This window comes from Ochlerotatus camptorhynchus, unplaced genomic scaffold, assembly GCF_037179485.1.
Source record: "Ochlerotatus camptorhynchus isolate MF236.1 unplaced genomic scaffold, CSIRO-AGI_Acam_v1.1 ptg000268l, whole genome shotgun sequence".
Lineage (NCBI taxonomy): Eukaryota > Metazoa > Arthropoda > Insecta > Diptera > Culicidae > Ochlerotatus > Ochlerotatus camptorhynchus.
In genome coordinates, this window is record NW_027040758.1 from 1,698,005 (window position 1) to 1,711,170 (window position 13,166).

Sequence of the window (13,166 nt, forward strand, 5' to 3'; positions counted from 1 at the left end):
AATCATCCTCAATGTGTACAAACCCGAGTAGCACACCCAAGTAACAATCTAAATGCTTGGAAGATTTATTCTTATTTTATCATTGTTTTATCATAGCATCCCTTGCAGCCTGTGGTTGTATTACGGTTTTGTGTGCTTGTCATAAAATCAGGCCGTCAAGTCGTCTATAAAACTGTTTTATGACTACTAAATTAAAACTCAGACTTCATAGTTTTAACGGTAGCTGTAAGGTGGTTCTGCATCACTGCTTATAACTGAAGAATAAAACCAAAACAAAACATACAATTGTATTTTATGGTACACTTTTTATGACCGATATAAAACTTGAAGCAGTCTTAGACCTTCATTAAAGCTTCATTACAACTATCATCTTTATCAGAGGCCTAACATTCACAGATAAGAAATATACTGCTACAACAAAAAATACTCTGAAATTTTTTGTCATTATAAAAAACAAATCTATTCAGATATATGAAATGAAAACCCCTTCAGTGCTTCTGAACACGATGAAGATGAGACGATCGACAATATGAAACTCCTGGAGGAACTACAGTTATACGATCCCTACATAAGGCACAGTGCGGTGAAGGAGCTCTTAAAAATATTGAACAAGCGGCTTTCCGATACACTTCCGAAAGATCCACGAACCCTTCTTAATGCAACTCCGACAGTTTCACTAAATCCGTTTGGAGATGGCCAGTATTGACATCACGGCTTTAAACCTTGTATTGAAAAAGCTTTTAGTGGATCCAATAAGCATTTCTTACATCTTGATTACAAGCGAAAATAGGAGGATAGCTTGGAATGTTGACTTTTTGACAGGTGGTCATGGTTTTTGTTTTGTTTTGATTCGCTGTACCGAATAAAACCAGCAAGCTAGTTATATAGCTTAAATATAACTTAACGCTCTCAATTTGGACTACGAAATGCTAAGATACAACCATTAGGTTTATGTTATGCTATAGTATTCCAATCTAGGAGAATATGTTATATTGAGGTATTTTTAAGGAGTAGCAAGTTATAACGAAAAAAAATGTCGCCGTATGAACAAATTTCACACAGTATGAATAATTACGCTTTAATTGATAGGCAATAAAACACTTTCATACATCTATGTATAATTAAATAAAATGTGACTGCTTATTGCTCAATAGTAGTAACAGTTTTGTACTAAATAGATAATCTTTGAATGACTCTTTAATGCATGGTGCTAATGCAGACAAATTAAAAATATCCGTATATTTTAGTATTCATATGGTGCACTAAATTTATGCTCCTATTTGGTATAATAATCACCATAAATATTGCACGGCATGCTGTGAAGCATATACAGATTGGTTTAAAATAAAGTCGTCTTATTTTCAATGTACAATAATATCAGCCATTATTACCAACTGACAAGGATCATGATTTCACATCAAACATCGAAAGAATAAAACCACAATAAAATATTTCTCAATATTAACTATCATCCAAAAACCCCAACGTAAAACCTTCAAAGTTGTCAAAATGTTTTGCGTATCATGTTTTATCAACTTCTTCAGGAGCGATTTATGCAGTTGTAATATAGTTTTATGGTAGTCATTAGAAGGCTGTTAAAACTTTCTGACCTGGAGGAGGTTTTATGTTTTCATTTTTAACAATCACGTCTAGAGTGTGATAAAACTGACATAAATCCTATGCTCCTAAAGTAGTTCGCATATCAAGTTTTAATGACAGCATTAAAACTGGGCCAATTAGCCATGACATGGCTGTATTGCGGTTCTCAGGAGATTGTTAAAGCAATGTGGTCGTCAGTGAAGGTTTTATAATTTGGTTATATCAACTGCTATAAAACTTAAATAAAACAAAAATTGTTGCTTGGGCACTTCCGTTAAGAAGAGTTGCAGCAACTTGTTTATGACTGAAATAAGATGTAAAAAAGTTTCTTCAACTGATATGTGACAAGCGTGCTACTAGGGAACTGGTGGTCTAAAACTTGGAAATACCAGCGCCGGTCACGTCTGAATGCTGGTCAAGAAAGGGTATGGGTAGGAATATGTTGACGTAATACTCGCCTTAATGAAAGCCGAGAACACTTCCACGAGAAATCATTGGGATGTTGAATAAAAGGGTTGGGATTGCAGCAGGATTCGTGGTGGTAAACGATATGCTGAATTGATGCCCTAACGATTCAATAGCGCGAAGGAGCGTGGGATTGAACCTACGATCTTCTGTTCAGTAAGCAAAATCGGTCGCCAAAAGGCACAATACAATTACGATCAAGTTTCCGGTCAACTTGCTGTTATCCCGGCGGTGACATCACCAACGACGACAACAACTGAGATTTTGAAGTTTGATATGGATTTCCGATTCCTTTTTCCTTTCCTAAAAATCAAATATCACTTCTTTTACCTACCCAGCTCTCGAACCGAATTTCGTTACGCTTTACATCATATTAAGAAAGAAGGCCGATTTAAAGTATAATTTTAAAATGTTAAGGAGCTTGGGATTGAACCCATGATTTTCTGCTCAGTAAAAAAACTACTCTTGAGAAGGATTTGTTATAAAGTACTCGCTCATCCGAACCCAATTTCAATACGCTTTATCTCATATTTAGAATACATCCGATTCACATTGAAGCTCTATAATGTGAACGAGTTTGAGATTGATCCCATAATTTTCTGCTCAATAAGCAAACCCGGTTACCACTAGGCCACCGAGCTCCTTAAATCACAAACAAATTACAAGTTGCAGTTCAACTTGCTGTTACTAGATTTCGGTTCCGGCGGTGACCTCACAGACGCCGACAACAACTGCTCTTGAGAAGGATTTGAGATTTCCGATCAGTACGTCTTAAACATACGATCTTCTATTCAGTAAGCAAAAGTGGCAGCCATCAAGCTACACGAGCTCCTCATTTAAGTTTTTGAGACGTTATTTGGAAAATATTGAATTAAATTTAAACAAATAACTGGAAATAACATCTGTAATTAGCCACCCTCCATGTTGGATAAGCTTAAAATCAATGCCGCTTAAAACATATTTATACATATTAAAAAAAAGTTAACTTTATCGCGCCGTTATTTCAATATGAAAAAATACTAAACTAATATTTCGAAAATTCAGGCGCATATACTTACATCCCTCATCGAGTCGATGTAAAAATCGCAATTTAGGCCTTGATTAAGGAGATAAACGCGATGAAAGATTTCAAACCCCCGAACACCTCTCAAATCACGATTAAGGCCTTAATTAAGGAGATGAACGTAGTATAAGATTTCAAACCCGCAACACCTCAAATCGCGATTTAGGCCTCAAATAAGGAGATAGCCCGAGCAAAGCAAAATAACAACCTGATATCATCTTGAAAATAAGTCTTGTTATTCCAGATATCATTTTGTTTTCAGTTATTATCGTTGTTATTATGAAAGAATATGAAATTATGTAAACCTAACGCTGTCTAACCTAAGATAGACTTATGACCTTTCTAGAGCCTTTTTATGGTGAAATTAGAAAGGTCATGTGGTATTATTGGTCACTTTTGGAAGTCTTCCGGAATCAGGTGATCTTTGGAAAAGACTTCAGGAATCTTAGAGGTTAATTTAATTCTCCTGACTCAGCGTTTGATGGCTGTAGTAGTGAGTAATGTAACTTATCCGAAAAGACTATGCACTCCTGGTAATAGAAATCTATGGACATTCTCGAACATTTTGAAAATTAAAAAATTCGGGGAAGTTCTATGGGCATTTCCGAGAAGTGCTATGAACTTATCCGAGAAATCTTATTGACCCCCTGAGAAGTCCTGTAGACAGTCCTGAAATGTTCAATGAACTACCTCGAGATGTTCTGTAAACTTCCGTGAGAAGTTCCATAGACTGTGAAGTCCTGGGAACTTTTCCGAATAGTCCCAAGAATCCACAGAAGTCTTTATGAATTTCTTCGAAAAGTCATTCCTAATAATTCTGAGAATTGCTATGTACATCCCGAGATGTCCTATCGACACCCAATAATCTTGACGTCACCAAAAAGTCAGGAGAAGTCATCTGGACTCTAACCAGAAGTCCTCTGCACATTACTCAGAAGTCTTGAAGCTTGAAATCATGTAATGCTTAATAAATCAATGTGGAAGACTAATTCCCTATTTTTTCAAATTAAATCCGTATATAGAAAAAAAATTGATCTAGAAAACATAAATCATAACCCAACTGACGGTTCCCAACACTTCCATCCCGCACTGCACCGAACTTGAGCCGAAACCAATATCAACAACGCCAGCAGGCAACAGGCTTGGCAACAGTGCATTTGCGCGAACGCAAACACCTTCAAACGTGGTGTGTCTTCACGCTATTTCAATACTACCCAAATTTGAGTAGGATCCACCCAGATTGACCAAAAATTAACCTACCCAAAAAAGGGATAAACCATGTTGGGAGCGACAAGTTGACAGATGAAAAATCCAATCGATGTTGATCGTTTGTCAACTAGTCACTAGCAACTCAAATTTTATCCATTTTTGACCGAGTTCAGTTCAGTGGATCCTACTCAAATTTGGGTAGTTTTTAAATAGCGTGCTAGTTGCGTCTGACGACGGCACACAGACACATGGCCTGCTGCGGTGCTCTCGTCGCGCAATGACTCCTCACTATGATGGTCGTAGAAGTACATATTCCACACCAAGAAGCATGCGATGATCGCGATCGTGTACGTACGTAGCCTATAACCTGCCTACTACACAGTTTGCAGTATGTGAGTGTTGGACGGTTCGAAGAAAAGAGTAGAAAAAACATTGGAATTTCAATTTAATTCAATATGGCTGGCACTGCGCTCTGAAATGGTTTATTAATTGCGAGTGTTCTCCGACGTCGTCGTTGTCGTTCGTCGTTTGTCGCAATTGCAAAGCGAACGGAGGTGGTACCTACCTATAGGACTATTGCATCGCAGCACAGAGTTTGCTCTACATTTCCAGTTTCTTGCGGTTCGGGTTCTCGTGTGCGTTTTCCCTAAGTGCGTGCGGTGATTGCCTGGAAAAGTGTGATTTTTTTTTTTTTAACTTTGATTTTCTTTCTCTTCTCTCTCGGTACAGAGTGTGAAAATGCTGGCAGCAGCAGCAGTCGTCACCGTCGTCGTCGATAGATCGCTGTTTACGTGAGCTGCACGCGCGCTACAAGAAAAGAAAAACGGGCTTACCATCAGCAGCAACCAGGCCAACCCCAGGCTGAGGAAAATACAGGGCGCCGCGCAACCTGGGAAGAAGTGAGGGAAAAGTTCCACGGAGTGAGTGTGCGTTGCGAGTTTGATTGGAGCGAAAAACGGAAGAAGATTTAGATTCAGTGCAGTGCACAACGGTCGGTGGAGGAAAATAAGAGCAACAACTTGGCGTTCGAGATTGCGCAGCGAGAGCTCCAGAGGATTTGGGCGAAGGAAATGTAGGATCTTGTGTGTCGGAAACGTCGTCGTCGTCTTCGCGGGGTATCGAAAGTCTCGAGTGTGAGCCGAGCGTGAGCGTGAGTGAGCTCCATGGACACCATGGAGTAGAAATGCGCATAGCCTACTAGTTTGTGAATCGAAGCAGGCGATCGTCGTATCCAGCATTGTCACCGTCGTCGTCGAGTGAAAATTGTCTGGTCCAAGTGAATCGAATTGGAAGTGAGCAAAAAGTGTCTCTAAATCGATTGAATCGTGGTAAAATCAAAGTATAAGCGAGAAAAAAAAAAGTTCTTCAAAGTGGCTCAAATCCATCCACATCTAGCAGCCAGCCAGGCAGCCAAGAGCTGAAGTGAAGAAAGTGGTTAAAGGCTGGTATTAAGTGAGTTGAGTGAGAAGAAGCCGAAGCATAAGCAGAAGAAGCGAAAGAAGCCGCGAAATAGCTAATAAGAAAGTGTTTGTGGAGCGAGCGAGAAGTGAAGAAACGAGCGGAAGAAGCAGAAGACGAAGAAATAGGTTCCAATCGAAGATCTCTCAGGGAACTTCAGGCAGAAACCGCAGCAGTTCGAGAGGGAAGCCGCACTGGAGGACGGAATAAATTATGCCAAAAAGTTCCAGCAATGCAGATTTACCACTCGGCTGGGAGATTAACACGGATTTTGATGGGAAGGTTTATTTTATTGATCATATTAACAAGAAGACCACATGGATCGATCCTCGTGACAAGTAAGTATGAACGCACTTTAGCTAGAATGGAAAATTCCAAACCTCCTCGAAGTCAAAATAGTCGCTCTACCTATCTATATTTATGTTGAAATCAACAGCGAAGGAAAAAAAAATTCGCGTACTTTGCGAGCACGCAGCGCACACGGAATACAGATTAGATTATGGAATGTCAGTAGAAATGTGTATGCGTGCACGTTAGTATGTATGCGTTGTGTATTTACATAAAGCATTCCACAGCTCAGGCCAGGGCAATGGAATTCGATAAGCCGTGTGCGCGCTGCGGTTTTCCGTCTGCTGCCGCGAAACCAAAATAACAACTCGCGCTCAGAAGAATCCCCATGTGCTATATTTTTTATTTATTTTTTTCTTATGCGTAAACCTTACGGCCAGAAATGAACGCAAGATTTGCAATAACAATGAGTCGTCTGTATTTTTTTTCCGGCCAATTCGGGACGTTCGATGTACGGCTTAGCTTTAACCGACATTCCTATGATGACGTTGGTTGTTAGGAAAGTGTGTAAACTGTTATTGATCTAAATGGAATTTGCTTGTCGTAAAAGTGCTTAAAGGTTGACTAAGCTGTGTGATTTCGAGAATTAGATAGTGGGCGATAATGATACAGTGCGCTCAGTACAAGCGCGAACAATTTGCTTCCCTATTTGGGTTGGAACGGGAAGTGGTATAGGCATGGTAAATGACCATGATCGCCAATCTGACATGGTGATGTAATTTTGATATTTTTTTTTCTATTAACCATTTCATTCGAGCAGTTAAACTGATGTTTACTACGACCCGACTGCCTTGAAATAAAACAATATGTTGAGAACCACGAAAAAAATTGAGCACATCATAGTTTTTGATTCTGTTTAACGAAATCACTGGTAGAAAGTCACGTCAAAACTGCTTGACAAAGTGGTCGATTATCCTCAATAAATTCAACACTTCCTGAATATTCTGAGAACGATCTCCTTATTTTTACTTTAATTTTCGTTGAATTTCCCCTTGAACTGTAAAATGCAAACCATGTTTTCGCATCGAATGTCGAATGTCGCATAATAATACATCTACTCGATGTACTTTTGCAGCGGGTAACGCAAGCCATTTTGGTAGGACATTTCTAAAAGAAAGCATGTTTAAAAAATCTTATTTTATCACTTGGGCCTTGATGTCTGTGTTAGGGCAGCATGTTTTCACAACCGTTATACACCCTCCTAAATCTAAAGTGACACGCTTGACACCGTCAAATCAGGTATTTGAATTGGTCGACCGTGTTAGCGAAACGTAACTGGCATTCTACCATACAACCTGGATTTTTGGGGCTCGTTTCAATTCTGTTCTGCAAAAGTGTGAGCATTTCACAATCTATCTGAGTGTGGAAATCAAAATGCTCTCTTTGGGGCAGCATTTTAATGCAGATTAAATTAACTGCAGCGACGGAGGAAACTTAGAATAATCGTTTGTTTGCTTTTTTCAGACTAAACGTTTGTTCACTACTTTTTCGACACTTTTCGGATTCAGTAAAACCTTATTTTCAAGATGGGGCACAGTAGACTAAGAGCGTTGTTTACTAATAATATTGTCTCTTTACTGACGCATCTTCGACATGGTTGAAGTGCATTGGATTTATTACAGAAATTAGAAAATTTTCTGTTTAGATTCTGTTGCGTTGGAAAGGTGTAATTTTGCGTTATTTTGAAAGGATTTTGTCTACAATAAGTTAGAATATTTTGTACCTCAACTATCGTTTACTTCACGAAATATCCCCTTGATGGATATTCATTTTGACAACAACTTTCTTAACGCAAAGCAGTTTTATACTCCCTCCCCACAATCCTTCTAGAGTCTTCCATCTTTCAAGCTGGGTCATTTCAGTACTAACATTTGAGAACGGCGCAAAAGCCATTTGTAAACAAATGGTTTGTGGGCCCTTTACTCGCTACTCGAAGTACACCCACGCAACACAACAGCTACATCGGGTAGGGGAAATCTTCCCCTTCCTGACGATGCTGTTGGTTTGCGTGGGTGTACTTCGAGTAGCGAGTAAAGGGCCCACAAACCATTTGTTTACAAATGGCTTTTGCGCCGTTTTCAAATGTTAGTACTAATTTTATCCTGTTCACAAGAAATTCTACGAATCCCACGTGCTTTGTCCCTTCAAATGAACTCGTTTCCAATGTATTCCAAAATAACACCTAAGCAGTAGTCGAGTGTTGGCCCTCTTAATTGGCTTCCACGAGTTTTTCTACCTTCCTCGACCCGCGCTGATTTTTGCCCAATTCGCATAACCTGTACTTTTGAAAGATCTTGTAGTCGTCCCGAAAATTCCCTTGATATACTCTTCAGTGTTCCTTTGAAGTTACCCTCAGAAGTCCGCGGGTCTCCCTTAGCTCAGTCGGTAAAGGCGCAGTTTCAAAGGAAAGAAGCTGGAGGTGGCTGGGTTCGATTCCCGGTCCGGTTTAGGGTTTTTTCGGGTTGGAAAATTTCTCGACTTCCCTGGGCATAGAATATGATTGTACTTGTCATACAATTATACCAATGTAGAAATGGTACAGGCATCGAATGTTCACAATTAATAACTGTGGAAGTGCTCTAAGCACACTATGTTGAGAGCTGGATGCGATACACAGTATGCATGAAATGCCAAGAACAACAAGAAAAAGATCGTGTTAATTCTGATCGTAGTTCCCTTTGAATGCTGGAGATAATTAAAGAGATATAGATAGGTAAGATGACGAATGCATCCTGAGGTGACAATACCATACCATTCTAAGCTTTGAGCGACCAAATCAATGTGCAATGAGTCAGTTAATAATTTAATTTGAACTATTGTATAGTTGAATATTTGTCTTTGGAGCCACCTGGCATCATGAGAAAATAAGCAAAAGATGTGATTCGAATTGATGAACAGTTTGATTTCTTCAGGTACAATAGTACCTGGTCAACCTGAAATCTTTGAAAAATATTCAGACGCCTTTATGATGGAGATCTTAAATTACATGAAGTATTTTGGAATAATTTCTAAGCTGCCATGTTCCATGTGAGAGAAAATCTGAGAGATGCGATATAGATTATGGAATACTGGGATATCTTTAGTATGATACCTGATCGTCAGATTGAATCTTGAAAAAACTTCCTGTGGTTTTCAAGATGAACTCTTATCACTAGGTGTTATTTTAAATAATTGCACAGCAACCTGGAATCTTTGAGAATATCTTGATGTGATTTGAATTGTTGGGCAGTTGAATATCTTCAGAAAGATACCTAATCAAGCTGAAGTTTAAAACAAATATCTTGACCATATTTTGTAGATCTATGATCGCTTGGAGGTCTTTTGAATAACTTCCGAGCAACCTGGTATCTTGAAAAATACATGGGGGATGTGATTTAAATTGTTGGGCAGTTGAAGATCTTCAGGATGATGCCTGGCCAAGCTGTAGTCTAAAACATGTATCTTGAGGATTTTTTGGAGTTCTATGATCACCTGGAGGTATTTTGAATAATTTCTGAGCTACCTGGTATCTTGAGAGGATATCTGGTAAATTTGATTTAGATTGTTGTGCAGTTTAAGATCTTGCGAATGATACCTGATTAACTTGAAGTCAAGAACCAATATTTGAGGACTTTGGGGATGTCTGATAACCTCGATCTCTCGATTTGTTTTTCGTCGATCTTGTTTTCCGTACTGAGTACCAATGCTACCGACGCTAGGGAGGCAGTTCCCACCCTAAACCCTACCTATCCGACTCATCAACTCATGGACCGAGAACCACCGGCTTTACTTCTCTTACGAAGGAAGGCGTGGATCAGAGATTTTATGCCTCAGAAAATCCCGACGGTGCTAACTGGAACTGAACCCAGGCCCATTAGGATGAGATACAATCAAGCTTACCACTATACTACCGGCGCTTCTTGTGTGATAACCTTAAAAAATCTGAGCAACCTGCTGTTTGAGATAATATCTGAGAGATGTGATTTGAAAGATTGGGCAGATGAAGATCTTCAAAATCATTCATGATCAAGCTGATGACTTGAGCAAATATCCTGAGAACATTTTGCAAATCTCTTATCACTTGGAGGTCTTTGAAATAACTTCCTAGCAACCTGTTATTTGAGAGAATATCTGGGAGAGGTGATTTGAATTGTTTGGTGGTTTTAGATCTTCAGAATGCTAATGGTGGTTTCGACTGGTTGATTGGAATCACTTTATGGGGTGGCTTTCTCAGTCTTTTAGTAAAAACGATTATTTTTTTTATATTCCCGACGTTTCGACCGTTTGGTTGTGGTCTTTCTCAAGGGTTGTAATGTCTATCGTTTCCCGTTACAAACTTTTACGAATCGAGGACAGCGTAAATGTAGATTTTTCATGACCTGTTGTTAATTTTTAGGAAATTTTTAAAGTGATCTTTTGCACAGCACAGCACAACAAACGTTTCAGTTGAAGCTCTTCAGAATGATACCTGATAAATCTGAAGCGTAGACAACATATCAATAAGACTGGCAACTCTTCCATTTTCTCATACGTCCGGTATGAGACAGGCATAATCGCTACATCTGCCGCTCAAAGGTAAATGCTTCGAACGAATTGGATACCAAAGGTTCTATCCTCAGAATAAAAGTTTGTGTATTTGCCCATTTTTCTATGCAAGGCTTCCACCTTTGCTCGAGTGCAGCGCTAATGTGTCTGTCGCTTGGATTCAGGCAAAGTTGCCAGTCTTTTTGATATGTTGTCTTCGAAAATCTTAAACATTTTTTTGAGATCAAAGATCACATGAAGGGCTTTAAAATAATTTCTAAATACCTGGTATCTTGAAAACTACCTGGGATCAGGGTTGCTTCCACTCACTTGCTATAAAAACATGATTTTCTGAATTTTGAAATCATTCGATGTTTTAATCATATTTTGTACTTGTTAGATACAAGAAGAGGATAAAAGGCAAGTGTTTGACTCATAAAACCTGTCAAATTCGCTTTCAGATAGTCACAATCAGCGATTTTACAACTCGCGAGCGCTCACTCTGAGTGAACGCTCACGAATCATAAAATCGCTTATTGTAACACTCTGGTAGCAAAATTGACAGGTTTTATGAGTGAAACACTTGCCTTTTATCCTCTTCTTGTATCTAACAAGTACAAAATATGATTAAAACATCGAATGTTTTCAAAATTCAGAAAATCATGTTTTTATAGCAAGTGAGTGGAAGCAACCCTGCCTGGGATATATGATTTAAAATGTTGTTAGTTGAAGATCTTCATGTGAATTGTTGTACAGTTGAAGATCTTCAGAATGATGCCTGATCAAGCTGAAGTCTTGATCAAATATCAAAAAAATCCTCTTGATATCTGGATTTTTTTTTAAATATTTAAGATTTCTGGTCCATCAGATTTCATTCTGAAAATTTTAAATTGGCCAACATGTCAAAATCAGTAATCAATCATCTCCAGAAAATCCTCTGGATATACAGTGAACTCTCTTTTACTCGATAGTCTACCAAACTCAATGGAAATTCAGGCTACTAGGACCACTTTCCCCATACAAATTTACCTTGTTAACGCTGAAACCATTGTGAAAGCGAAGAGAAGCGATGAGGCGAGCGAAGCATTGAAACGAATGTAAGGAATAATATCAATAATTGGAATTTCCATTAATGATATTCCTTACATTTGTTTCAAGGCTTGGCTCTCACTATGGCATCGGCCTAACTCGATATCCTCCCTAACTCCATGTTCCCTTCAATATCAAATTAGGAAGAAGTGACTGCAAACCCATTTGAATAAGATGTCCATTAGGTCCTCTAGATATTTGTTCAAGACTTTTGGTTCACCAGGTATTTTTTTTATGAAGATCGCTATCCGTTCAGGAATCCAAATAACATCTGTCAGGTATGTTTTGAAGACCTATTGGATCAAACAACATTCCATAGATGTTCACTCATAATGCCAAGTTGACCAGTAATTTAAAAAAAATCTTCAGGTGATAAAAGATGTCCGTGAAGCCCTCTGGTTGTTTGTTCAAGACTTTTGGTTCATCAGGTACGATTCTGAAGATCCCCATTTGCCATTCAACCCTAATCTTATCGGTCTTAACTGCACTCACCGACACCGCTTAGAATATGAAGCGTCTCTCTATTGGTTGGCTTGCCCTCCATCATGAAGAGGCCTGCCACCCACAATTTTGAGTGGATCAATGAACACTAGAGTGGGTCACGTTTGTATGGTGGATTACAACCCCCTGCTTTCCACTGCTCTTTAGATGTGTATTGAGATCACAACAACTGCCAAATTTGAGCGATTCTGGATTTGCAGGAGAATTTTAAAATTGTGTATGGGAACAAAACTATTCATTTACTTCTCAAAAATTCTTAAATGGTTCAAACTTGACCCAACCTTGAACTTGGTAATACCAACCAGTGGAAACTAACGATTTAAAATTGGCTCACTACTTGACTAGCCTATTGGTCCCAAGCAAATTGACTAACGTACCCCATTCTACTATAAATTCCATTACTACACCATGTTTGTTTTGATTCACTATGAAAGTTTGACAGGTAAAATGAGGGGTTATTGGATTTTCCTATGTTTCGAGGGGTGCATCGATTAACTTGGGACCAAAGATGGTACCAGAGCTGAGCAAAAAAGTTGAGCACTTTTCTTCGGGACCTACCAGTCTTAGAGTTACCTCTATGCAGAACAACTTTGTCTGAGATCGCAAATCGATTTGACTTCTGGGCAAAAAGTTATAATTATTTCACTTTAGGCCAAGTGTTCCGCGCATACCTACAGGTGTATATACTGCCTAAAACTACGGACTTCAATCGTGAACAATGTAAAACCAACATCAAGTCAGTTTGTCCCATCAAGCAAAGTAATTGCATATCAGTCCCATCCTAAAATTTGATCGTCCAGAGGTCAAGTTACAGTTCTGCTTTTTGGATCCCCAATTTTTTGCGCTGATATAACATAACATGCAAGCTTCAATGCAACTAATTTTAACTTTCTAAAATATTTACATGGAAATTACATTTCGTAACTTCGAC

General features: G+C 38.8%; 1 protein-coding gene across 2 annotated transcripts in view; it reads left to right on the forward strand.

Moving 5' to 3' along the window:
• Positions 1-13,166, forward strand: part of kibra — a 118,961-nt gene that overhangs the window by 32,114 nt on the left and 73,681 nt on the right. Inside the window, exons 1-2 of one of the 2 annotated variants that reach the window (XM_065227275.1) lie at positions 4,853-4,986; positions 5,066-6,132. In XM_065227275.1, the coding sequence (XP_065083347.1) occupies positions 6,008-6,132 (125 nt within the window). In that variant the 5' untranslated portion in view covers positions 4,853-4,986; positions 5,066-6,007. Of the gene's footprint in view, positions 1-4,852; positions 4,987-5,065; positions 6,133-13,166 lie in introns of those variants that run through there. The other variant, XM_065227276.1, reaches the window with a different exon arrangement.